Genomic DNA, 25,338 nt, shown 5'->3' on the forward strand with positions numbered 1-25,338 from the left:
GCTCCTTGGGTTTGAGAGGGAGTGCTCTTGCTGATTGCGGGCTACGCCCACCTGTCTCCTCTCTCTTTGCTGGGAAAGCTGCCATTGATGACTTCCTCAGTTTAGCTCCCACGGAGCTCTGCAGTGTCGTCCTGCCTTCTGTGTTTCTCTTACCTTTGCGCCCTGTGGCAGCTGGCACCTCTTATGGACGAAGATACGAGTCCGCGGTCACTGCTGTGTGGGTTGCGGGTTTTGGGTGCTGGGGGGTGAGGGCGGTGTTGTGGACTCTCGGTGTGTTGGATCTGTTTGTCGGAGGCTTCTGAGTAGCTCGGAGAGCAGGGAGGCGGGGAAGCATTGGCTTGTGGCATTGCGATCTCGACGACCTAGAGATCACTGCACGATTCTTGGCTGGGTTCTGGATGGAGGGGACGCAAAGGAGAGAGGGAGGAGTGGCATTGATGAGAGTGGAGGGAGAGGAGAGATCGGTGAGGGCTGGGACAGACGTGGGAGTTGGGGACGAGTGGCAGCAGCGGTGTTTCGGGTCTGGGGAGTGATTTCGTCCGAAACAAACAGGAATGCGATTGTTCGCCGAGGTAGCAGAAATGCTTCTTGGCGTATTACTCGATGGGGCTTATTCTTGGAGCGAGGGGGCTTCACCACAACAAATACCTCTGTCACAGGAGGGTTGGGGTCAACATGTCGGTCGTCGATCGCGAAGAGAGACGAGAGAGGCTCTGGAGGCACTCTACACTCTGAAGGAGCGAGTCCATTATGGGGCGCTTCTTTTTTCGTTTCTGGCGCTCTCGTGCGCTGTTCTTGGTCGACGATCTGGCCGACCTCATCGGTTCTTTCTGGGGGAATTTGTTGCTTACTCTGGGGGCATGTTGGGTCAGGGGGATGTGCACGAAGTTTACATGATGATTTAAAAATAGAGTCAAGCACTGATCTGGAGTATAACTCCATCATGACGACTAGCGCATAGCGCTCTTATCTGATCAAACTTCTACAACAACACATGGTTTGGTCAAGTGGCCAAGCTGATTTGGTAGAACCATCTGAAGGCTTCGTTTTAAAAGAAAGTGCTATATCTATACAAGAAAAATATATATACAAATTACAACGAGATCAAATGCTCGATCAATGCTTGCCAAACTTGCGGGGCTTTCTGTATACCAAAGTGTGCATATGCAAGGTCTCGTCCAAGCCGATTAGTATAACGGAGAGCACACGACCACGAACACGCCCGTCGTCCTCACATCAGGCCGGAGAGGACGACCCTGCCGACGTTGGCGACCTCGGTCTTGACGCCGGCGCGGCTGTGGTCCTCAAACTCCTTGACGACGTTTTGCACCAGCAGCTTGCGGATGCGGGCGTCGGCCTTTGCGAACTGCTCGGCCACGTGACCGGAGCAGTCGCGCGGCGTGGGCAGCAGGCTCAGCAAGCGGGTGTAGCAGTCGATCAGGACGTCGCACAGCGTGACAAACGTCTCGAAAAAGTCAGGATCGAAAGGCAGGCTGGGCGTCAGCAGAAAGGTGTACTCCTCGCCGGGCAGCAGGTCCGCGTTGTTGTCGTAGTGGGTGACAAAGGCCGTCGAGGCTGCCGAGGTTGAAGCTGTGCTGTTTCCGGCTCCACCGCCGATGCCGCCGGCGAGAGCCCCGTCGGTTGCCACCAGCGTCAGGGTGCTGCCGTTGACGGCGTCGGCGCCCATAGAGGCACCGTCGGGCGAGCCGATGATATAGCCGCTGCCACTTCCTCCGTTGCCTGATCCCCCCATGCCCATGGTGCCTCCTCCGCCCATGCTGCTCATGTCGCCGGACCCGGAGGCCGCACTGTTGCTCGTCCTCCGGGTCTTTGAGCTCGGCGCGGCGCGGCGGAACATCTGCGGCAGTCGGGCGGCCCGCGACAGCGAGCTTGCAGCGCTGCTGGTCCCCGTCTCCGAGTGCAGCTGCTGGTAGGCCTCGAACTCGACCAGCAGGGCGCTGAGGCTGCGCAACAGCTCCAGGGCAGACGATGAGTTGAGATCGACGACGGCCGGCAGCGAGAGCCCGAGAAGCAGGTAGTTGGTGGCGCGACGGGCGAGCCGGCGAGCCTCAAAATAGGGCATGCGGTTGAAGTCTGGCCGGTCGAAGCGAAGAGTGTTGAACCAGTAGACTCGACCTTCGTGGCTACAATTGGTTAGCAGATGTGTGTGTAATGTGTATGCATATGTCTATCACTCACGCTTTCCGTAGGTATTCTAGAGTCGAGATCCGCTTGGCAGCCATCTCCAGGATATGTTGATGCACCAGACTTGCCTCTGACGGCTGGCTGAAGACAGTGGGCAATGCGAGCTGGCCATTGGCAGAAGTTAGGCCCGAGGCCGACATCCCGTTGATTCCCAGCCCGGTGGCGCCGCCATTGGTGCCGCCAAACGACGAGCTCAACATCTTTCCAGGTACCTGAGACGGCTCGCTTCGGGGAAGCGGACTCGCAGAGAGCGCCGTAGGGGTGGCAGAGACCACGGTAGGAGTCGCCGGAATGGGTGGAGGAAGGCTGACGTCGGTGTCAATAAGCAAAGGATTTTGGTTGATGTTGTTGCTGCTGCCGCTGCTGTTGTTACTGTTGCTGTTGCTGTTGCCGTTGCCGTTGGAGAGGACGTTGCCTGTCTGGTGGAAGAGGAAGTTGACGGCCACACCGCCCGACGAGGAGGCCCGGCGTCGTGAGAAGGATGGCTTCTTGTTGAGCGAAGGACGGCGATCTTTTGTGAGGACGTGGCGGCGATGCTGCTGCTGTTCGGCGGCGCTGGGCAGCGGGACCTGTGACAGGCTGGGCGGCGACGGCGACGAGTGCTGTTCGCCGGCGCTCGTGTTGGGTCGTGAACGGGTGGCTGTTGTCGCGAGAAGGGTCGTCGTGGGCGTCGTCGCTGTCGTCGTTATGCTGGAGAACGAAGTGCCGAAGAGCGTCGAGAAAAATGGAGCCGCATTTTGCCCTGTGGGCGTGCCGCCGCCTCCACTGCTAACCTTTTGCATGGCGGGGCAGGCACGGCTTTCCCCTGACTAATTCTGGCGTGCAGAGTTCCTCCCTATCTGGGCTTCTGAGCTTCTGGACGTCTCTCTTGCTCCTTCTGGCTGCTGCACTGCTGGTTCTGCTCCTTCCTTTCGCTTCACGAGGCCAGAGACAGAGAGAGAGTAAGAGGGTGTCTTGGACGGGCTAAACCAAATGACCTGTCTCCCTGCCTGCTTACATAGTACGGAGTACTGCGCCGTGTGCCGTGTGTGTTTGGCACTAAGCCGGGAAGGAATATGGCGCATCGGGTGCACTGCTGCCTTTTTTATAAGAAATGTCTGGACAGAGTTCTCTTTCTCGACTAATGTCTACCGACGCCGCACTACGCGAGTACGAGTAGAATAACAATACAACCGGCTGAGCCTTCCAAACTGCAAGGATGTTGCGCTAGATTCGAAGATCGTCGTCCGCCCTGCAAGGCCTCGTAAACGCGCACAATTGTTACGAGAACGCTCGAGCGCGTCTGAGCCACCGGGGTCCTCCTGGTCAAAACAGCTCTGTCACAGGGCCATCTGGCGAGAATCAAATAGTTCATGGGCATTTAAAAAAAGAATCATGGACAACACGAGGTCCCCGAGCCCGTCGAAAGAAATTTGGGCCCTACTGCTGGTACTCAAACCTGCCGCTTTGCTCATGCATGCGCCCGCAGGTCGTTCTTCGCCTGCGATCAGGCCACGCCATTCGAAAACACAAGCTCTCCAAAATGAAACACGCCCGAATAACATGTGAAAACAGTGCAATCCGCTGAAATTGGTACAGCACACCCGACACGGCCGTGTCTTGGGTCCTGTCCGTCCCTTCGTTAATGTGCCACCTTTTTCTCGCCGATTACACCCTCGACGATGCCCTTCCACAGGTCTCTCAGCATGCCCGGCTCCTTGTCGGAGCTGCTGCTGGACTGTGAGTCTTCCAGCGTATGTGCAAATTTGAGCTCGGTGCCGTCCACGCCTATGCTCTCCATCTCGGCCAGCGGTGATGCCGGCGTCACGAGCTCTGGGTGCGCAGCCACGACCAGGACATGCGGCGTCGCCAGTAGTCCGTCAACGGCCTCGGGTGCGTGCCCCACGAGGCCCTCGCGGTTGGGGGCGAAGTTGTCTGGCAGGAGCGGGACGCGGATGGAGTGCAACGACGAGCTGACCGGCTCGGCGATTATAGGCATCACGGCATTGTCGATAGTACTAGTGTCGAGCCGAACGGCCTTGGGAGCCGTAGTGCGGAAGGTGAACGTTTGCATCAACGGGACGATACGGTTGCGCGACGGCACAGGTGCGGATGTCGGGCGATGAGTTGTGGTGAAGTGGCGGCTGGCCTGAAGAGCGGTGTTAGTCAGCGCAGTCCGAGTATAGTATCTGTAGTCCGCACTAGCAACTTTGGCTTACATCTTCCCGCTCGCCGTGCTCTGACCAGGCAGACGCGCTATTGACGCCGTTATGGTTGTGCGCTGCATTGACCAGGTAGGCCGGACGGGCGACAGAAGGGTTGGCCGAGAGGGAACGGGCAAGCTTGCTGATGGGTGCAGTGACTCGAGTCATGTTGGAAGATGATGGATGGGCAATGGGTGAATGAAGATGACGATGATGGATGATGGACGATGAATGGACGGCAGGTAAGGTCCTAGAACGGCAAGATACGGAGTACAAGTACTCAGAATTACGTCGTAGAAAGCCCGGAGTATAACGGGGCCGAAAGATGTGCAAGAGTCGTAAGATGTCCTGCAGGTTCCGGATGTCCGTCTTGAGGAACAGCAGACGGAACGACCGCGAGAGAGGAGGGGCGAGGAGTCACACTATATGCAAGGAAGCTTGTGGTGACGTGTGGTGATGAACCACTGAGTCTCCAGCCAATGACCGGTCCTCAGCAGGGCATCTGACAGCTCTCGCAGTAGGCCGTAACATCTTGCGGAGTGTTCGTATCTGGCAATTACACATGTCCTCTGCGCCTTCCTCCTATTAGTGGACCGACCAGGCCGAAAGAAGCGGTGAAATGCTAGGGATGTCTTTGTCTCTCTCAACAAGCAGAACGACCTAGGCAGACTCTCAACGGTTCAACGTGGGCGTATCTCGCTTGCATCTTGCGGTCGCATGAATGTAGCTTACTCCGTACTCCGTACTATCTTACCCTCCAGCAGATCTCACTGCCGGATTTACAGGCGGGGAAGCCTGCCCTCCTGTTTCCGTAGGGAATGTTCCCCAACAAAACGACCTGACCGGGCTGCTCCACCTTGCTCCACCGCCAAGTCCAAAGAAGCTGGCTGCCTTCCCATAGGCAAGACGGCGTTCTATAACATGGGGTAGCAGCCTGTTTCGGGCAGCTTTGTGCACGCGGAGGATGCACAACCACTCATCCTCGACACATGCGCCAGTGGCCAGCATTATCTCTAATCGCAGTCACCATGTCATCCTCCCTGCAGCTTTTCTCCTTCTCTTTCCTCTTTTTTACGCACCAAAATAGCGACGGACTGGTCGGATCTGCACCCAAGTAGCCTCACATTGTACTGCCTTTGGAAATGACTCGGCTATTCGGAGGGATGGGTGTAATGAGCATCTACGAGCACACAATTCCGTCTCGCAGAGCAGCTAACTGGAAATACCTGGCCCAATTCACATGTCTAGCCTCTCTTGTAAATCGGCGCAAATGACCTAGGTTACAGAGCCGGCAGGCCGTAGTAGACGACCATGGAGAGAACATGCGAATGCATCTGATTAGGCTAAACACAGGGAAATATGCGTCCAGTCTCAATCTCAGCTGCCCCAGACTGTAGCCACCGCTCGGATCGCCTTGCATTCTCCCTTGTGTCCGTCTTTCCAGCCCTGGGTCTGGCAAGCCTGCATGCGTGTGCGGATTCGCGGGTCAGCCATTTTGCCGTTCATCTCTTCTCTCGGGGAAAAGGGTTTTGCTCCCGATCTGACTGGCGCACCTTGTTGCAGTACCACGCTTCGCTGCATCCTGTACACTTCAGCAGACGCTTGGCGGCGGGTCCGGCATCTGGCGTCGTCCCGCAGGTACTGCACTGCCTGTCTTGGCCCGTTTCGTGCTGCTGCTCCCGTAGCCGAAGTCGCGATGCTGCTGCTACGACCTGGTCCAGCGCAGCCGGCATCACCTGCACCGTGTCTGCCTGGCCGGCGGGAATGCGCAGAAACGGACGTCTGGCCGCCTTGCTGTTGATCGTCTCCGGGCTACTACTGCCGTCGTCCGCGCGTGCCGCCGGGATCGTTCTTCTGGCTGCAGGAACCAGGATGGTGGTTCCTGGTCGGAAGCCAAGGCCCTCCAGGTCGAGGCCGTCGCGGTCCAGGCCGTCAAAGACGAGCGCGAATGAGTGGCCGTCGCGGTCGCTCAGCACAAGCGTCGGCTTGTTGATGGTCATGTTGTTCTTGACCTGAGCGAGGAGGGCTGGCTGGCCGGCCGTCTTCTTCTCGGTGGCCGCATCCCCATCCTCGGCTTCGGGCAGATCCAGGAATGGAGGGAAAAGCGTGCGGTCGTCGAGGTCTGGTATTCCGGACATGGCTGCAGATGCGTTTGTCCTTCGTCTTCTTTGTGCTTGCAGTGGTGATTCTGGGCCCAAGCTGCTTGTTACAATCCACAAAACGATCTGTGCTCTACGGTTTTGAAACGCCTTTGTGATGGCCTACTTTCCACTTCGTTCGCCATGCTGAAACTCACCCAACTCTTACTTTCCGGTTTCATCCCCTTCGCTACAATGACCAGCTGCTGTTTCGATTTCTCTATATACAGTTTGCTTCGAATTGCACGTCGAAGCCCCATGCTTTGAAGACCCTGTAAAATGTGCCTTACTCCTAAATTCGCTGTATTAGGCGGATTAGGCACCCTCAATAGTGTCCCGCGGCTGACCCACAAATTGACCTCACGATCGTGGGCGCTCGAGCAACGCTCCCAATGCTAGCTGCCCAAACAGACGAACCGGCTCGAAATCCTGACCATCCGAGTGGGAGTGTGCAGGGAATGAACAGCAATCATCCAGCCGTATTACAGCCTAGGGTGACTGTGCCATCAAACAGCTGCTGGCCCGGCATGTCTGTGTCGAATCAGTGTCTTTGTAGGCCCTGGAGCGCGATATTCAAATCTGCACATTGGTATTGAGCCACTGCCAAGAAAGGTCCCCTCGTTGGGCTATGGCGAGGCAGTGCCAGATAGCCTTCGGGTTGATTTCCAGCAACCATCAATCTGCAAAAAAGGGTGTATATAACATACTCCCGCCGCCATCCAAATCTCACCGACAAGTGGTCAAGTTCAAGTGCTTTGGCTCGAGTCCTCTGGCCTCGGGCCCCGCTGCGAAAATGGATCCCGGCACTGCTTTGGCCGTCATCGGGATGGCAACTAGCATTATTGGGACTTGCGTCAGGATTGTCGAGGACATCAAGGAAGCCCCGAGTGATATACAGCTGATCAGGAGCGAAGTCTCTTCGCTGAAAACAATCGTCCAAGAATTTCAAACCCCACAACTCGCTTCTATTCCTGGCCTGATCGACCACTTGCCTGCTTGTCATGACCGGCTCACTCGCCTCAGAGGCCTTCTTCCTTCCCAAACAACCACACGGCCCAAATGGGAGCGGCTAAACTGGTCGCGCAAGTCATCCCAGGCTCGCAAGCTCTTACTTGAACTATCCCAGCAAAAGACTACAATGCTCCTATCCCTCGCTAATCATTCTGCGTACGTCTGACAAGTTGCCAAAGTAGTATCTAAAACTGACGCCGCCTGTGATAGACAAGAGTTGACTACCATTTTGGCCACAGTGCAGAGACTCAAAGACAAGCAAACAGGTACGTGTTGTCCAACACTCGGTTGCAGATCCAACCAGCAAGGGGCAGAAGTAACTGTTTTATAACAGATACCGAGCGCCAAAAGATCTTCAATTGGCTAGAAAAGACCAATCCGTCAGCAAAGCACAATCAGTCCTTCGAGCTGCATGAGAAACATACTTCGGAGTGGATTCTCAGACTCCCCAAATGGGAAGACTGGCTTGATCAAACCGCATCAACCCGCTTTCTTTGGCTTTCGGGAATTCCAGGCTCTGGCAAAGCAGTCCTTACCTCGTTCCTCATCGAAGAGGTGAAATCCTTCTGCAAGACCTCAGCCCAGGGATGGGCGTACTACTACTGTCTCTTCTCCAACAACCAAAATGAAACAATCCCGTTTCTTTGCTGGATTGTCTGCCAGCTTGGCTGGCGAGCGAGATTTGTACCTCACAATATAGTGTCCCTTTACGTTGAGAGTATTGCTCCCAAAGTCCCAGATCTGGAAGATGCGCTTGAGGAAATACTAGCAACCCAACTCGATGTCGCTTTCGTTCTCATTGACGGCGTAGACGAGTCCGAGGAGCGTGAAGATCTTGTGGCGATCATCCGCTCATTGGCACAGGATGTCCGATTCGAAAAACTACGACTTCTTGCCAGCAGTCGCATGTTGCCGGATATCCAGCAAGGCTTCGGTGCCTCGTGTGTCGCCATCTCCATGTCAAATCCAGAGGTCGACAAGGACATAAGAACATACATCAAGTTGGCATTGGCGCCTAGCGAACGTCTAAATAAGTGGTATAAAAATAATCTTGTTGATGTTGAAGATGCTCTGGTTGCAGGCGCCAAGGGAATGTGAGTAAGAGTTCGATATCGTAGTTCTGTTGATCGCTAGACTGACTTGTCGACGTAGGTTCCGCTGGGCAGAATGCCAGGTGCACGCCCTCAAAGGGCTGGCTTCAAAAAGTCAGGTCGACGAAGCTTTGAAGGACCTTCCAGAAACACTCCACGACGTTTACGTCAGGATATTTTCTAAAATTCCCAAACTCAGCCGACACATTGCTCGGCAGGCGCTGTTGTGGATATGCGGCCATGATCGTCATCCGAATAATGACCTCAACATATCTATTACTACAAATATCCTTCTGTCTGCTTGTCAGTGGGATCACAAGAAAAAAACATTCGGATCGGACGCCTCGATGATAGAATTTGACCGGCTACAAGAGATCCTTGGCTGCTTGATCATTACCAGGCCCAAAATTTATAATGAAGTAAAAGAATATTTTGACGACGACGAAGACACCAGCGAAGACATAAGCATGAGCGCCGACGACCCAGATTGGAACGCGCAAACAAGTTCCAGTATGAGATTTGTTGAAGTTCGACTCGCACATTACACTGTCAAAGAATTTATCTTCTCCAGTGAAATCAGCAAAAATCAGATCTGCTCTTATTTTGCCCTTGACGACCAAAAAGCTCACATTGAATACTTCAGGCAGTGTATCGAAATCTCTATGTGTGGGGAGGTTCATATAGATGATTTTAATGATTACTACGCATTCAGCAGTCACATCAGCACATTCAGCTTGGAATTTGCCCTAAATAACTTACAATATGAGTTCGTCTTCGAATGCTGGGACGAGGTGCTCTAGTTTCTGAACCCATCATTGCCCTATTACAAGGAGAATGATAATATACGGCGGTATCTTTTTAAGAAATTCTACTTGAAAAATTTTCATACGCTGTACGACGATTCTGGAAACCCAAACGCTATTAATGCCGCGATCCTTGTCAGCCTGGCATCAGTCGATTACGGGACTTTTGAATATGTCAAAAAGTTTCTCGACGATCATGACAATCCCACTGCTATACTATTAACTCCTATTCACGTTGAAGTTGATAATTGTCCTGAATCTCCCCGCCTCCTTGATCTATCGGCTACTGTCTTCTGCCTTTTCATTACTCTTGACTCTGTTGATGCTGGCTCTCTCTTGAATTACTCTTTGAAGTATTTGTATCCAGCAGATCTGCTACTAATTGGTATCGCAAATTACTCGCATTCAGAGTATACCAGATTATATGGACTCGATATCGTGGACTCTCTTTTCAAGAAGGGAGTCGACCCCAACGGAGCGAGCAACTACGCGATGACGCCTCTGCAGCTCGCCTCCCAGCTTTGGTACCCTGGCTTGGTTAAAAAGCTTTTGGAAATGGGGGCAGATCCGGATCGAACTGGCAAGAGCGGGGGGATTTCGTTTCCTTTCTTTCCGTCAGAGTTCATTTCTTCAAGTCCACTGAAAATAGTGAGAACCTCGAGATACAAAGACTTTCGATGCGATGCCGTCAAAGCCGAGCGAGATTTATGCGAAGGGGCACTGGTACAATATGGGGCTAGGCATTTTGACTTGAGAGATACTGAGATATCTATGACAGACTAGTTGGAAATTTGATACTCCGTACACATACCCTATTAAACAGCTTTGAATAGATATGCTACACCTTCAATATTCAGATACGACCTGCAAGCATTTGTAAAGCAGTGCACCTTTTTGTGACATAGGGTATGTACCTATGCTGTATGAAGCGATCATTATAAGCAGCTTACATTATACGCCTTTCATTTTGTTAAGATGGTTTGTTAGAAGTATTTCCTTACTTATTTCAACGCTTGTGTATATGCATTTTCCTTCAACGCCAACCAGAAGCCAAAAGAAAGAGGGTGAGCAGCATCTCAGGACCCAGCCGGGCCGCCATAGCTCATAAAGACAAACGTGCTTATGATGGCGACGACGACGACGATGGTGGCAATAGCCGCACCGGCGCGGTCGGCCTTGGTGATGGGCGCAAACACCGTCGGGTTATCGTCGCTGTTGCTGCCGGCATCAGCCTTTCCCTCGCTGGTGCCGCCGGTGCCGTTGGTGACGGGCGCGGCGGCTTCGTCGATCAGCAGTGCCGACACGGCTGCCAGCACGTTCATCGTCTGGCCGACACCGACGCTGCCGTCAAAGGCGCCTGATGACCACTGAAAGCCGCACGTCCGGCCATTGTCGCCACCCGTGCACTGGGCCACGGCTGCCTGTGCCGACGTGCGCAGCGTTGCTGAGATGCGGTCGTGGACAAACGGCGCCAGCTGTCCGGTCGTCGCCAGCCAGCGATGCAGGTAGCCCTTGTAGCTCAGCATGTCCGTCGTGCAAGTCATCTTGCTCTCGCAGGCCATCTCGTACGCCACACCGCCGGGGAAGAAGAAGTTGATTGTGTGGTTGAGCAGGCCTTCGACGTGTTCCTGCCATCGGGGCTCTTCGGTCTGGGGGCGTTAGTGTATGTTTGCACGTCTCTCTCTCTCTCTCTCTCTCTTTCTCTACTTACACGGTTCCACATATAGGCGGCTCCCAGGAGCCACACGGCGCTGTTGTACGAGAACTCGGCCTTGTTGAGGTCGGTGCAGTTCGTCCCCACGTGGGCTCCGTCGTAGATTTGGTACTCGTCGCTCATCAGGCCGATATTTCGGATCCATTCAAACGTCCCCTCGGCCCAGTCGGCATACGTCTTGTTCCCAGTGTATCGTGCCAGGCGTGCACCCAGATTGAAGAAGCAGCCGTTCGCGATGCCTGCATTGTGGTCAGCATCCGGTCATCGCTGTATCGGCCACATCCGTCACTCACTGTTCTTGTAGTCGTAGCCGTTGTTGGCAAACGGGATCTGCCACCGCAGGCCGCCGCCGCACGTCGCGTCGTGGCGTCCTGGAGCAGCCTGCGTGTTGAATACGGCTTGTGCCAGGGCCAGCCACTGTGGTTTGTCGGCTGGCGGATTTGGAAAGTTGACCTCCGCTGCCAGCATCGCAGACATGCCCCAGAAGCCCTGATCATCGTTTCCCAGCGATTGTGTCACATTGGGCGGCATGTAATCGGCATGGGGACCAGTCTGGAACTGCATGGCCTTCGTGACGACGTCGTTGTGCGAGTCGTCTCCGGTCAGGTGCCAGTACTCTATCAGCGTCCCCCACATTGCTCCTGCTTCCCACCAGTAGTATGGTCCGGCCGGCGGGGGTCCGGGCAGGATTCCGGGGGTCTGGCCCAGCTCTTCGCCATGATAGTAGGTAAGGAGATCGGCCGCAAGCGTTTTTGCTGATTGTTTGATGGCATCTTGAGAAACAGGAATTAGCATCAGAACTAGACACTATGAGGAAGGTGTGTGCATCTCGCTCCTGCCTGAAGTATCATACCTGTGGAATCTAAGCTGTAGGCTGCTTGTGCCCCTGTGCTGGCTAATACTGCCGCTATTGTGGCTACTGATCTTAACGATAACATTGTGTTTATGTGTGTGAAGAATGACAGTGGTAGATACGAGGGCGCCTGGGTCAGTTATTGTAGAAAAATCATCACGAGAGAAAGATGGGTGAGTAAGAGAGCAATATGATTATTCCACAACCACCCGACTTCACAGATTAACGGAATAGGAGTTTCAACATCCAGGTACGAAAGCCTACGACCGCAGAACGAGTACGGGATTTGGGAATGTTGGTCTAGTATGCCAAGGACCAAGCCACCTTCCAGCCAAGCCCTCCCCTTTCTCGCATTTCTTTGACATCGTCCTATGTACGACATAGTGTGCACCGCAAGCCACTTGGCGGCTGTCGACTTGGCGGTCCACGCACTACGAATAGCCGAGTGACCCGGCGGCTTGTTGCTATTCACCGCAGACGCAGCAGTGCACCCAGACAACGTCTTCCTACCTGTGTGCCGTCTCCTGGCTAGTGGCGGGCCGGGACAGATGTGCACCTGCGAAAGCTACTTTGATCAGCACCCTTGTTAAGCGTAATTCCGACCCCCGTCTCACTTTCACGCGGTTCTTGGCGGCTCGCTGGGATCGTCGGCAGTCCATCAATTCTCTGGGCGTGGCTTGGCAAAAGCTGGGCAAAAGCTGGGCAAAAGCTGGGCAAAAGCTGGGCAAAGCCCGACAAAGCAGGGGATGACACGAGACGTTTGCAAATACGAAATGGGTCCGGCTTGTGCCACGGGCCTTTCTCTTCCCGTAAAACGAACGGAGGCCCCAAACGGTCCAGGCAGCCAAATTGCTCTTTTGTTGCTATTACGGTTCTCCTCGTAGCCCTTCCTTGGCAGGCCGTCATTCGTTACCAAGCGTGCCTCTCGTAAAATATCTGGCCATACGTTTCAGCCCGCGCCCTGCCTTTAAACTCCTGATCGCCCGCAACTCGCGACATTCAAGGCCTTCATTTCGCGGCAAATGGCCGGTGGGGCTTCTCTTCCCACATCACGGCACGATTGGCATGTGACAGAAGTGCCCCATATTGACGCCTGACAGAGGAGAGAAACTCTATTTCTTCTGCGAAACAACAAAGTATGCACCAAGCAATTGTCCAGAAATACGTCATGCAATACTCCGTACTCGTGATTGAGTCACTGTAATATTCATCACCATTCGATGTGGCGATTGTCGTATCTACATTGGGCAGGAAGGGGATGTTGATAGATGGCAACGCTCCTTCCTTACGTGATAAGTTCATCACATCGACGGGGATCTTCTCAATGGTAGCATAGAACAACACATTCTGTTCCATGACATTACAAGACGCCATGATTGCCATCTTACCTTTATGTCACTGGCGGGGTTGGGTTGTCAAGCACAGCCGTCCCCCACGCAACTTGCATAGGCCAATATCAGCGACCTGTTTCCCAAAATGGTGCGGCTGAACTGAAGAAAGTTCCTAGGAACAGTTTACACTTCTTCATCACATTTCGCACCAGCTTTACATCGTACTCATTTCGTTTCATCTCGCACAGCCACGACTGCCGTACATAGTACGGTACCCGTCACTTGGATACTTGACTAACAAGACACTTACGGACGCTTGTCCTAACTTGACCCTGCCGAGCATTGTCAGAGCACCCCTCAGCTTAAGACAACAAGTTTCACCGCCACAGCTGCTACTACCAGCAAGATGACCATGTACGCCGTGACAAATGGGCAGCTTGCCAGCGTCGTCAAAGCCGTGCGCCTGACGCCGGTGATCGACCATCACGCACATCCCCTTCTGAAGCCCGAGTGCGTGGGTCGGCACCCGCTGCTGTCCATAATATCTGAAGCTCACGGAGATGCTCTCGAAGACTCTGCGTCGACTTTTGCGTATCATCGTGCCGTGAAACAGCTGGCCGCCGTGCTCGGCTGCGGTTCGACGTGGAAATCGGTTGTGGCCGCCATCGAGCAGCGGCGCAGCGAGGACTACAACGCTTGGGTTTCCCAGTGCCTCCACGGTATTGAGACCGTTCTGCTCGACGACGGGCTGGACAACGAGGACGATGCTTTCCAGTATACATGGCACAACCGGTTCACACGCAGCAAATGCTACCGCATCGTGCGCATCGAAGTTGTGGCCGCTGAGATCATCAACCGTCACCTGGGTTCAGGCTACCTTGATACTACGTTTGATTCAGTGCTGGAAGAGTTCGACACCAAGATCAAGCAGGCCATTGCCGACCCGAAGGTTGCTGGCTTCAAGTCGGTCATATGCTACCGCACTGGCCTTGACATCCCAGGAGCCGTCGACCTTGGAGCCGCACGCGAGGTCTTATCCGACATAGTCTCAGACTACACTGGGCCTGGACGTCGCTTTCGTCGCCTACAGCACGCCGGACTGAGCGAACTGTTCCCGCACCGTACTGCTATACTCATCCGTGATTCTGCCGCCGGTCATAAAAAACCTATCCAGTTCCACACGGGTTTGGGGGATAACGACATCACCCTCACCAAATCATCGCCGGCCCATCTGCAAGAGTTCATCCGCACATATCCGACAGTACCTATTATACTGCTACATTCCGGCTACCCTTACATGCGCGATACGGCCTACTTAGCGGCGATGTATGCAAATGTCTACGCCGATATTGGCGAGGTTTTCCCCTTTCTCAGCCGAGATGGCCAGGAATCCGTTATTCGCGAGATTTTCGAGCTGTGCCCGGGCTCAAAGATCATGTGGAGTACGGATGGTCATTGGTTGCCGGAAACTTACCTGCTTGCAGTAACGCAGGTCCGAGAGGTGCTTGAGACGGTACGTCCTGAGATGCTTCCCCGCTCTTCTTCCCCTTTGACATGGTCTGACGATGACACTCCAGGTTCTGTGTGACAACGTGCGCAAGGGTGATATTAGCTGGCAGTCCGCGATAGACTTGACACGCGATGTTTTCTTCAGGAACGCAAACAGGCTTTATCAATTGGGCCTCAACTTTTCCGAACTGACTGATGTGGCAGGCGATGGGACTGGGCCTCAGATTCGCAAGAGCTCGGACTTGGAGATTTGGGAGGCCTTTTTGCGGGAGAACCCTCGGCCAGACTTCGTGCGCATATCATGGATTGACTACACTGCCAAACCTCGTATGAAGATGGTGCCGTTCCGCCGTTTCGACCGTCTGGTGAAAGAGGGCAAAGCACTGGATATTGGTATCGCAAAGGCATCACTCGGCATGCTTCAAAACGATGTTTGCATACCAACAGTGTCACCAACCGGCGAATATCGTCTCCATCCAGACTTGTCATCCCTGAAAACAGGACCCCTTGATGGCCACGCCAACATGTATGGCGACTTCCGCGGAAAAGATGGCTCTCCTGTTTCCTTGTGTCCACGCACGCAGCTGGCTCGCGCAGTCAACTTCGCGGCTGAAAAGGGCATTTCCCACCTCATTGGCTTTGAAATCGAATTTGTGCTCCTAAAGCGAACCGGTCCTGAAATGTCCGAGCCGATTGCCAACAAGGGCCATGCTTGGTCCTCATCGCGTTTCTTTGTGGATCCGGCAATTCCGCAGCTGCTTCGTGACATTGTGAATGATCTGGCTGCGGCTGGAATTGAAGTCGAGCAGCTGCACGCTGAGAGCGCACCCGGTCAGTTTGAACTTGTGTTGCCTGCACAGCCACCGGTCAAGGCGGTCGACGCTCTGCTGCACGCGCGGGAAACTATTTCAGCACGAGCCAATGCTGCTGGGTTCAGGTATACTCTCCACCCCAAGTATGATCCGAGAGCCTGCGGAACGGCAGCGCACATGCATTTGTCTGTCTCCACGTTAGATGGCGGTAGCGTGGAGACAAACGTATACGAACAATTCTATGCGGGCATTCTCGAGCACCTGCCTAGCATTGTTGCCTTTACATACAGCTATCCTCCCAGCTACTTGCGGATGATCGACAGCTGCTGGGCAGGTGGGCGCTGGGTGGCTTGGGGAAAGCAGAACCGCGAGACACCTCTGCGTCAAATCGAAGACAGCCATTGGGAGCTGAAGTGTATGGACGGCTTGGCCAACCCATACCTAGCAGTTACAGCGATCCTCGCTGCTGGTCTGTCTGGCATCGTCCATCGCAAGCAGCTCACCTTGCACAACTGTGTCGCTGACCCAGCCACACTGTCAGACGCCGAGCGCAGCGCGCTTGGTATTACAACAATGCTCCCAGCGAGTCTTTCGAAAGCTCTGGAAGCTCTGACCAAGGACACGACGATGGATGGTCTTCTTGGAACCGATGTTGTGCAGCGATATGTGGATGTGAAGAAAGCCGAGCTTCAATTCTTCGACCAGCTGAGCATGCAACAGCAGCACGAATGGATTGTAGAGCGGTTTTAGGGAGATGCTAAAGGATACGTCTGTGTAAGCTGGATGAAGATGTGTTGTGCATTGCGCGAGCTTACTGGCCAGTTGGAATACGGAGTACTCCGTATAGAATAAACGGTGCAATGCGAGTGATTCCGCCGCTAAGCCCAAACGGTACAGGCATAATTGGTAGTGAGGGCTCCCCTGCACGGCCCCTGAGAATAGCAGGCGCGGATTGGTCAGTGGGGTAGCGTTTTTGTGGTTGAGTTGTCCTTTCAGTAGCGGTGCATCGCGCAGGCATCTTACAGCCGCCAAATCAGCCTTCTCTTGCACCAGCGAGGACGAACAAGGCTTTTCAACGGAGAGTCCAACGAGAATAACGTGCGCGACGCTATTGATTCCGAGAAACTGCGTGACCGGACCGAACGAGGTTGTCCACGAAAGCTCTCAGCTTTGAGAGCAGCAGGCGACAAAACGAAGCAGGGACCAGTAAGGATCGACAAGGAAGGCATGCGGTAGGAGGGCGACAACAAACGAGGGAGCAAGAGAGCGAGAGCTTTACGAACGTATTAGCACTGGGCGAGACAAGCGACAGTCGATACGGAGGTTCTCCTTTCCGTCCTTGACGACATCAGCCCAGGGCAAGATGAACGGCTTCGACGGCTTCGACGAGAAGCAGGGCCTGGAAGAGGACGTGTTTGGGCCCAAGACGGGCAGCATAGTGCAGGCGTTTGACGCGTTTCGTGGGTGTCCCATTTCTCGGTGTCGGGCCCGCCACCCTCCTCTCTCGCTAACCAGACAGCCAAGGCAAAGCCGCAGTATGTGCAGCGGACGGCGGGCGGAGGCAAGTGGACGGTGGCGATGATTGTGGTGTCGCTGCTGTTATTCTGGACGGAGCTGCGGCGGTGGTGGGCGGGCTCGCAGGAGCACACGTTTGCGGTGGCCAAGGGGGTGGGCCACTCGATGCAGATCAACATGGACATTGTGGTCAAGATGCGGTGCGACGACCTGCACATCAACGTGCAAGATGCAGCAGGCGACCGAATCATGGCAGCGGCAAAGCTGCAGCGTGACGCGACGACATGGGCGCAGTGGGTAGACCACGGTGGCAACCATCGGCTCGGCCGGGACACGCAGGGCCGAATGATCACCGGCGAGGGCTGGACGACACTGCCGCACGAAGAGGGCTTCGGCGAGGAGCACGTACACGACATCGTGGCGCTGGGCCGTCGCAAGGCACGCTGGGGCAAGACGCCACGACTGCGCGGCGCTGCTCCTGACAGCTGCCGCATCTTTGGCAGCCTCGACCTGAACCGGGTGCAGGGCGACTACCACATCACCGCGCGCGGCCACGGCTACATGGAGATGGGCGATCATCTGGACCACACCTGTAAGTGTCTGTTGGGACCTTGAACAAGACGGTTTGCTGACAGCCAGCTTTCAACTTTTCCCACGTGGTCAACGAGCTCTCGTTTGGCCCGTTCTACCCGTCGCTCGTCAACCCGCTCGACCAGACGGTCAACGAGGCGACGGCAAACTTTTACCGCTTCCAGTACTTCATGTCGATCGTGCCGACGGTCTACAGTGTCGGCCACGCCGGCAGCCGTAGCGCGCGGTCGATCGTGACGAACCAGTACGCGGTGACGGAGCAGAGTGCCGAGATCGACCAGCGCGCCATTCCCGGCATCTTTTTCAAGTACGACATCGAGCCGATCCTGCTGTACATCGAGGAGTCGCGCGACGGCTTCCTGGTGTTCGTGCTCAAGATTGTCAACGTGCTGAGCGGCGCCCTGGTCGCCGGTCACTGGGGCTTCACCATCTCAGACTGGCTGCGAGAAGTGCTGAACCGACGGCGGCGACGAGTCGGAACAGACGGCGTGCTGGGGCACAAGAGAGATACGTCGGACTAGGGGGGAAAGGGTGAAAATGTGAAGGAGAGACTGTACTGTCTGTATTTTTACGCATAATGGCGTTTTGACGTGCCTGATTCATCTGGGTTGCTATAGAATTGAGTGTTTGTATTTTGTATTTTGTAGTCATTTGTCTGCTAGTTCGAAAATCATTTATATCTACAGTCTAAAATGGCGGGTCCTCACAGGCTTCCCAGGTCAGTCTGGAAGCCGGCCAGCCTCCGGGCAGTCAGCCAGAGGTCCAGCAGCTCGAGCTTAGAGCGGCCATGCAGATAGGAGAGGCAGGCAGCGAGCAGGCGGAAGCTATTCGTGGGCCAGAGCAGGGAGCCATGGGCGGCACGGATGTTGTCGAGCTGCTCGTAGAAGACAGTACGGAGACAGTACTGGGCCATAATAAGGAAGGACTGGACCGGGCCTCGGCGGGTGTGCAGACCCTCGTCGAGGCTGCGGGTGAGGTCGTTGGTCTTGAGGATGAGCAGGATGACGCGAGGGACGCGGCCGAGCAACTGGACGAGGTTGGCGAGCAGGCCCTCCTGCAGCTGGCCGCCCATCTGGTCCTTCTCGGCAGCAGTGCGGGGGCTGAGGATGGAGGCTGAGCGGAGGACGCTGATGTCACGTCCGGTGATGGCGGAGGCGAAGAGGGGGAACTGGGCCTCGTCAATGCCGGCGACGTCGTGGGCGTAGCGCTGCATGCTGTCCATGTCTCCGTCGAGGACGGCGAGCCACATGTGGGCGTAGGACCGGCGCAGGGCCAGGGGGATGTCGCGGTAGAGCCCGTGGTCGTAGAGGATGATGTCGAAGTTGGGGCGGCGGAGCACGTGATCGACGAGACCACGTGACTTGGCGCGCACGGCCAAGTTGCCGCCATGAGGATCGCAGTGCAGCGGCACGCCCTCACGGAAGATCATCTCGTTGAAGACGTGGGCGAGGGCAGCCGAGACGGCGTCACGGTCGATGCCGTGGTCGTCGAGGTAGGCGAGGTCGTCGAGCCGGTGGCCGGGCTCGCAGGCCATGACGAGGATGCGCTCACGAGCCCAGAGGACGGCGGGGACGAGGAGAGGCAGTTGTGGCTGCAGGGCGGCAAAGTGATCGCGGGTGCGGGCAGCGTTGTGGGCCTCGCGACGGAAGTCGAGCTCCTGCGGCAGCGACGCGGCCACCTCGGCCGAGAGCCACTCGAGGTCGTACTCGGGGAAGAAGCGCTTGAGCGTGGCAAACGTAAAGGCCGTCAGCGACATGTCCAGCTGCACCCACTCGGCCAGCCCGGGGTGCTGCAGCTTGACGGCCACGCGCTCGCCCGTCGACCGCAGCGTTGCCAGGTGTACCTGAGCCAGCGAGGCCGCGCCGACCGGCTCGGGCGCAAAGTCGGAAAACGTCTCCCACAGCTCGGTGCCGGTGTCGGCTCGATACATGGCCTCGATCGACGCGAGCGACGACACCGGACAGCGGTCCTGCAGCGGCACAAACGTGCTCGTCCACTCGATCGGCAGGAGGTAGTTCATGGCGCTCTGCAGAGGTCAGCACACGTGCTCGGACAGTCGAATCGTGGTCATGCACGCAAACGCACCAGATGTTGTCCCAGCTTGATAAAGATACCACCGCACTTTTCCAGCACCCGCAGCGTCCGGTCGGCACACCGCTGGTGGCATACCTTGAGCAGCCTCGTCTTGACCTCGTCGTCGTCCAGCTTGTCGCGCTGCTTCAGCGTCGTGCGATAGCTGTCCTGTCAGCTTTCTCCCACCATATCTTCACCCTACCACCCACTCACTCGTTGATGCACAGCATCAGCGCTGTAGCCACCCGTCCGGCCCGCTCGGCCGTCTCGTAACCCTGCCGGATGTCGTCCGTAAAGGCCAGCACGCCCGTTGCTGCCGCTCCGCCGCTCGCCGTCAGAATAATCGCCCGTCGTCGTCTTCGTGATGATCGCGGCAGTGTCGAGCCAGACGGTGGTGGCGGCGCTGCCGTCCGCGCGCCCAGCCCTGACGACAGCCGGAACGCCCTGCTGCCGGATCGTGCCAGCTGGCTGTTGCGACACCGAGCGCACGCCCATCCTCGGACACCGGGTGTTGGTATCATCGTCCCGGACTGCCGGCCGAAAGCGGCGGCAAAGAAGGAAAACGTCGGCTGCATCTCGGATGCAATTGGCCTGGCACAAGGACAATCAATTGACACAAAATCATCTGAGGACACCTCGATGGACCTTTTTGACTTGGCCGCTCGCTGCCGACCATTCGCCTCTAAGCCTCTTCAGTCTTTTTTTCTTCAGAGAAGCGGGGCCACTGAGGGATGCGATTCGAAACTGCTCCGTATTGTTACGACGTTGTCTGCGCCTGCACGTGACTACGCCACTCTCGCCGACGCGTCGCAAAACGCGTTTCCCCCATTAAGTCGTGCATTCCTTCCCATTCTGTCGCTAGCATCCGTCTTCAGCTCAATCCTGTCTCACAAGCTTTTCCATCTCGCCATCCCACCATCTCGCCCCTTGTCAGAATTGCACAAGTCCTCGCCCTCGACATGTTCGCTGCCGTCATGCTACCGTCCACCTTTGGCGGCAGCGCCTCCCCCATGACACCCTCCGTCATGCCACCATATCGGCCAGCCCGGCCGTCTCCTCTGTCGTCATCGCCCATCCGTGCTGCCTCTCCAACGAAGACGGCCTTTGCTCAGAACATGGACTCATCACCGGTCCTCAGCTCGCCGCCCATGCATGCCTCCTCGCCCATCCGCGCCGCGTCATCGGCGCCGGCCGTTCGGCTCTTCTCCCCCGCAGACACCCAGTCGTCTCCCGTGCAGTCGTCCTCGTCCGCTTCATTAGCATTGGCATCACCATGGCTGTCCGCTGCTACACCACAGCCACTCGGCAAAACCGCCGACAACGCAAAGACGTTCCTTCGCTTTGCATCCCGCCCAGCCAAGGCACCACCTCGCCAGAGCCGTGAGGACACCCGCCAGACTCGACGGTCTCTGTTCCTACGCAATGTACGACAGCGGGCCGGCGATCAGTCTTGGGATCGGCGCAATTGCGAACAGGAGGTAAGAATTGCCCTGTCTGCCCCTCTTCACTTGTACAGATGTCTGACCAATACGATAGATCCAAAAGCTTGAGTGGTGGTCTCTGGAGCGCGAGATTCGACAGGCCAAAGAGGCAGACTCGCTGAGCATGCTCACGGAACACGACTTTGACGACGCTGCTGAATGGACACAGCACCCATCACGTCTGACCTCCTCGTACGTGGACGACGACGATGGCTACGATCACATGGATGACGACGACGACGCAGACGAGCAGATGGCAGAGACCCTGGCCCGGGAAGAAGAGGCCGAGCTGGAGGCCATGATTGCGTCCATGGACGAGACCACGCAGCTGGCATGGGCAGCAGACAGCCAGCAATACCCACAACGACCAGCACGGTCACCATCGCCACATGGGACCAATTTCTCGGACGACGGCGAATACGACGTCCTCTTTGCGGAGCTGCTGTCGGGCCAGACCCAGGCGCCCGCTTCAGAGGATATGGACATGGCTTGAGATGTGAGACGAGAGATGTGAGACGATACTGTCATGCACAACGGAGCAGACAATTGCCATGTGGCGTTTGGTTTGGACTTGGGCTTGGGTAAGGTACATATCATAATATATAACGGGCCTATTTGGCTTTGATTCCCGATGGCTTTACTATGGCTGTGTGATATCATTGGGGGTTGCAACTCTCATCCGGTGGTGCCAGCGGGTCCTGGGCCCCCGGCATGTCGCCGACAAGGTCCGGTGGTGGCGATCCTGCGGCTTGCATCTGCAGGATGTCAGTAGTTGGGTCTCGTCGTCTCGGAGACTGGGCGTCTGTCCTCCGCCACTCACCTTCTGCATCCGGTCGACGATGTACTCGCGGTCGGCCGGGTTGGTGTCTGAGTACGTGGGCAGCTCGAATCGCGCGACAATGTCCCTGACGATGGCCTGCTGCTCCTCGTAGCGTTTGAGGTCAGCGGGCGCCGTGGCCGCCCGGTTCTGCTCCAACCAGGCGGGGAACTTGTCGCTGAGCTCCTTCATCGGCTCGTACAGGATCTCCCGGTTAGTCAGCTCCTCCATCATGCCGACCAGCATCTTGGACAGCTCGTCCTCGTTGGCCCCGCTGCCAAGCCCGCCCGACTGCATCTGCTTCATGAACTCTGTCAGCAGGTCGTCGGCGCTGTTGGTGTCTGCTGTCGCCGCCGCCGTCGCCTGCTCGCCCGAGGCCTGCATCCGCTCCATTGTGCGCCGGATGGTCTCCTGGAAGGACGCTTCTGACGCAGTCGGAGCTGCCTTCGCCTTTGCTTTTGTTTTTGATTTTGTCGCGGCTGCTGTGGCCACGCCAGCCCCTACTATTGCTGCCTCTGTCACGGCGGCTGCCGGGACCGTCTTCTCAGATGGCGCAGGCACTGCTGCTGCTGCTGCTGCTGCTGCTACGTCGTCTTCACCTGAACCTGCTGCCGCTTCGCCCAGCTCCTTGAAGAGGCTATCAAGCTGCGCCTGCATCTCCGGCTGTTGCTGCGTGTCAGCATGCACAGCGGCAACATACAAGACATAAAGGGTCGCTCACCGATGTCTGGATCTCTCCCAACAGGCCGGCCATGCCCGCCTGCAGCTGCTTGGTAAAGTCGTCGTCCTGCAGCATGTCTTGGAGGCTTGGCACGAGATCATCGTCGACCATCGGTTCTGCAGGCCGGCCAGGTGGAGGTGGGACTGCCGGTGTCTTGTGCTCAATCTTGGCTGCGGAGAAGTCGTCGAGCAGGTCTGCCGCCATGTCAGTCCAGTCCGGGCTGTCACCTCTGGGCGAAACCTACCGTCAAGGTCATCGAGGTCGTCCTCATCCGGGTCGGGAAAATCCTCGTCGTCTTCTACCGTCGCTGCAGGAAGCTGGAAGGGTGCCTTCGCGGGTGCTGTCCCGACAGCCGGTACTGTCCTTGCAGCGGCATCACCGACAGGCTGGCTTTCTGCCATGTTTCGCGATTCCTCTCGGTTGGCAGCCAGCACGCCTGGGGGGACGAGTGGCAATAGCGGAAGAACGAGGTTTGGCCGATGACGGAATATCACAAGTGGGAAAATAGCCGCACTTCAGACGAACTGTCGCTCTGGTACTTTTGGCTAGCCTACCAGCAGAAAGGACAGCTGCGAATGCGCTTTGGCAGTCGAGCAGATACGCGCAAGGGTGCGATTTGCAAATCTAAAGGCCGACAGAAGCGAGTGCTGCTGGGACGAATCGGTGCCTGGGACGTTCACTCTTGGGAAGGAGATACCGTTCGACTTGCTTTCACTGGTTCGCATGCGGAGAGAGCCTCCCCGCAAGCATACATATATCGGGCAATACCCCGCAGGCCACGAGTTGCAAGTGATTGGGTGCCCCTAAAGGCCTGGCCTGGCCACTAATCGCACCAGAGCGCCTTGTCGGGGCGTCGCCAGAGCACATGACCTTGTCTTGTCTGCCTGGCCCAGGCGCAACCAAAAAAATAGAGGCAAACCCGACATCGCCGCAAATTCACGAGTCTGCCAGAGAAGACGGTAAAACCCGCAGCTGAGAACTTTGGCGCCCATACTTGTTTCTGCAGTGAGTTTGCTCTGCCCTCCCCCTTTCCGTTGCCGCTGTAAAACGCGCCGTTTTTTGTCTTTTTCGCCACATTCCCCCGGTCTTTTTGTCTGGCTTTCTATCCTCGTCAACCATTTTGACTGCTCTGCTGCTGCTGCTGCTTTCTGACTACTGCGCGTTGCAACAGCCACGGTGCGAACGATAAAAATCTAGCTCTCTTTGCACACAGAACCCGTCCGTGCCGAATTCCGTCGACACTTCGCTCCCCTCTCTCCGCTCTCACCTCTCTGTCACCCTGCGGATCGCTCGAGGAAAACAAACTACACTCGAGACACTGGTCAGGCGGAGGCATACTGAAACTATGTCGCTCTGCCAGAACCGACTCCAGGAGGAACGGTGCGTTGTCCTGCCCCCCTCGTTCGTGGTCACGCGCGTGACACCGACGCCGTCTACCAGTTGCTCATACGGGACGCCTTGATATCTGCAGGAAGCTATGGCGCAAGGACCACCCCTTTGGCTTCTTTGCCAAGCCAGCACGTAACGCACAGGGTCTTCTGGACCTCAAGGTGTGGGAGTGCGGGATACCAGGAAAGGAGAAGACGATGTGGGAAGGCGGCATGTTCAAGCTAACGATGACGTTTCCCGACGGTAAGCATCTGCTTGCCCATCCCCCCCCCATATATCTCAATCTTTCTGACACCCTCATCTCGTGCCGCGGTTGCAGAGTACCCAACAAAACCGCCAAAGTGTGAGTTGTGAATCGTCTCCCCGCCTGCCTCCGAGACTGACTGACCCGCTATCAGGCAAATTCGTGCCTCCACTCTTCCATCCCAACGTGTATCCGTCCGGAACGATCTGCCTGTCGATCCTGAACGAAGACGAGGCGTGGAAGCCGGCGATCACGGTCAAGCAGATCGTGCTGGGCATTCAGGACCTGCTGGACGACCCGAACCCCGAATCGCCCGCCCAGGCCGAGGCGTACAACCTCTTCAAGAAGGACAAGATCGAGTACGAGAGGCGAATCCGACGGGTGGTGCGCGACAACCCGGCGCCATAGAGGCAGACGGGTCGAGGACGGAGCGCGCGTCTTTTTGCCAGACCGGATGGAGTTTGAAGGGACGTTGACATGGGACACGGGTCGGGAGGGTTTAACATAATGTCCAGGATCCGCTTCGCTTCATGCAGACGGACGGTAGCCTGCCGCCTGGCCGGCCGCTTGCTGCATCGAGTTTTGCGTCGGAGTTTACGGAGAGGCAAGTGAAGGGACGGAGGTTGTATACCACATGACTGTTATAGGATTGCGTTTACTCTTCTATGGTGAGCGTAAACCGTAAGGGCGACCGACTTGTCTGTTTTGTCGGTAGTTCACAGATGCCGGAGATAAGTGCGGTTTCAATGGCAGTCCGGTCATTTCCAATCCGAGCGACAGCTCCTTCTCGTTCGGAGCTGTTTTGTTCCTTCTGTTTGGCCCGCCTTCAAATCCTTTTTTTTCCCTGTCCTTTCTTT

At 56.2% G+C, this 25,338-nt stretch overlaps 11 protein-coding genes across 11 annotated transcripts; 5 read left to right on the forward strand and 6 right to left on the reverse strand.

Moving 5' to 3' along the window:
* Nucleotides 1-1,231: 1,231 nt before the first annotated feature.
* Nucleotides 1,232-2,987, reverse strand: CMQ_544 (uncharacterized protein; the record flags this gene model as incomplete). Its single annotated transcript, XM_014317623.1, has 2 exons — nucleotides 1,232-2,144; nucleotides 2,200-2,987. The coding sequence occupies 2 exons, from the start codon at nucleotides 2,985-2,987 to the stop codon at nucleotides 1,232-1,234; spliced, it is 1,701 nt and encodes a 566-aa protein (XP_014173098.1).
* Nucleotides 2,988-3,826: 839 nt separating this feature from the next.
* Nucleotides 3,827-4,556, reverse strand: CMQ_1325 (uncharacterized protein; the record flags this gene model as incomplete). Its single annotated transcript, XM_014318404.1, has 2 exons — nucleotides 3,827-4,333; nucleotides 4,404-4,556. The coding sequence occupies 2 exons, from the start codon at nucleotides 4,554-4,556 to the stop codon at nucleotides 3,827-3,829; spliced, it is 660 nt and encodes a 219-aa protein (XP_014173879.1).
* A 1,209-nt stretch (nucleotides 4,557-5,765) lies between these two features.
* On the reverse strand, nucleotides 5,766-6,526 carry CMQ_1030 (zinc finger, mynd-type domain containing protein; the record flags this gene model as incomplete). The annotated part of the gene is made up of 2 exons (XM_014318109.1): nucleotides 5,766-5,849; nucleotides 5,942-6,526. 2 exons carry the CDS (start codon nucleotides 6,524-6,526, stop codon nucleotides 5,766-5,768), a joined length of 669 nt encoding a protein of 222 aa, XP_014173584.1.
* A 793-nt stretch (nucleotides 6,527-7,319) lies between these two features.
* CMQ_1082 (vegetative incompatibility protein het-e-1) lies at nucleotides 7,320-8,635 on the forward strand (the record flags this gene model as incomplete). Its single annotated transcript, XM_014318161.1, has 3 exons — nucleotides 7,320-7,693; nucleotides 7,748-7,803; nucleotides 7,872-8,635. The coding sequence occupies 3 exons, from the start codon at nucleotides 7,320-7,322 to the stop codon at nucleotides 8,633-8,635; spliced, it is 1,194 nt and encodes a 397-aa protein (XP_014173636.1).
* Nucleotides 8,636-10,507: 1,872 nt separating this feature from the next.
* Nucleotides 10,508-12,083, reverse strand: CMQ_1598 (putative dfg5 protein; the record flags this gene model as incomplete). Its single annotated transcript, XM_014318677.1, has 4 exons — nucleotides 10,508-11,080; nucleotides 11,143-11,384; nucleotides 11,439-11,918; nucleotides 11,999-12,083. The coding sequence occupies 4 exons, from the start codon at nucleotides 12,081-12,083 to the stop codon at nucleotides 10,508-10,510; spliced, it is 1,380 nt and encodes a 459-aa protein (XP_014174152.1).
* A 1,652-nt stretch (nucleotides 12,084-13,735) lies between these two features.
* Nucleotides 13,736-16,400, forward strand: CMQ_605 (extracellular developmental signal biosynthesis protein; the record flags this gene model as incomplete). Its single annotated transcript, XM_014317684.1, has 2 exons — nucleotides 13,736-14,842; nucleotides 14,907-16,400. 2 exons carry the CDS (start codon nucleotides 13,736-13,738, stop codon nucleotides 16,398-16,400), a joined length of 2,601 nt encoding a protein of 866 aa, XP_014173159.1.
* Nucleotides 16,401-17,013: 613 nt separating this feature from the next.
* CMQ_1354 (copii-coated vesicle protein) lies at nucleotides 17,014-18,277 on the forward strand (the record flags this gene model as incomplete). The annotated part of the gene is made up of 3 exons (XM_014318433.1): nucleotides 17,014-17,110; nucleotides 17,170-17,757; nucleotides 17,805-18,277. The coding sequence occupies 3 exons, from the start codon at nucleotides 17,014-17,016 to the stop codon at nucleotides 18,275-18,277; spliced, it is 1,158 nt and encodes a 385-aa protein (XP_014173908.1).
* Nucleotides 18,278-18,459: 182 nt separating this feature from the next.
* On the reverse strand, nucleotides 18,460-20,404 carry CMQ_823 (ubiquinone biosynthesis protein; the record flags this gene model as incomplete). The annotated part of the gene is made up of 3 exons (XM_014317902.1): nucleotides 18,460-19,782; nucleotides 19,842-19,992; nucleotides 20,043-20,404. The coding sequence occupies 3 exons, from the start codon at nucleotides 20,402-20,404 to the stop codon at nucleotides 18,460-18,462; spliced, it is 1,836 nt and encodes a 611-aa protein (XP_014173377.1).
* Nucleotides 20,405-20,788: 384 nt separating this feature from the next.
* Nucleotides 20,789-21,803, forward strand: CMQ_930 (uncharacterized protein; the record flags this gene model as incomplete). The annotated part of the gene is made up of 2 exons (XM_014318009.1): nucleotides 20,789-21,307; nucleotides 21,366-21,803. The coding sequence occupies 2 exons, from the start codon at nucleotides 20,789-20,791 to the stop codon at nucleotides 21,801-21,803; spliced, it is 957 nt and encodes a 318-aa protein (XP_014173484.1).
* A 163-nt stretch (nucleotides 21,804-21,966) lies between these two features.
* CMQ_1390 (peroxisomal membrane protein receptor) lies at nucleotides 21,967-23,249 on the reverse strand (the record flags this gene model as incomplete). The annotated part of the gene is made up of 4 exons (XM_014318469.1): nucleotides 21,967-22,065; nucleotides 22,131-22,790; nucleotides 22,849-23,042; nucleotides 23,093-23,249. The coding sequence occupies 4 exons, from the start codon at nucleotides 23,247-23,249 to the stop codon at nucleotides 21,967-21,969; spliced, it is 1,110 nt and encodes a 369-aa protein (XP_014173944.1).
* A 944-nt stretch (nucleotides 23,250-24,193) lies between these two features.
* On the forward strand, nucleotides 24,194-24,889 carry CMQ_586 (sumo conjugating enzyme; the record flags this gene model as incomplete). Its single annotated transcript, XM_014317665.1, has 4 exons — nucleotides 24,194-24,228; nucleotides 24,320-24,480; nucleotides 24,557-24,580; nucleotides 24,636-24,889. 4 exons carry the CDS (start codon nucleotides 24,194-24,196, stop codon nucleotides 24,887-24,889), a joined length of 474 nt encoding a protein of 157 aa, XP_014173140.1.
* Nucleotides 24,890-25,338: the final 449 nt, after the last annotated feature.

The sequence above is a fragment of the Grosmannia clavigera genome (genome assembly GCF_000143105.1).
Source record: "Grosmannia clavigera kw1407 unplaced genomic scaffold GCSC_140, whole genome shotgun sequence".
Lineage (NCBI taxonomy): Eukaryota > Fungi > Ascomycota > Sordariomycetes > Ophiostomatales > Ophiostomataceae > Leptographium > Leptographium clavigerum.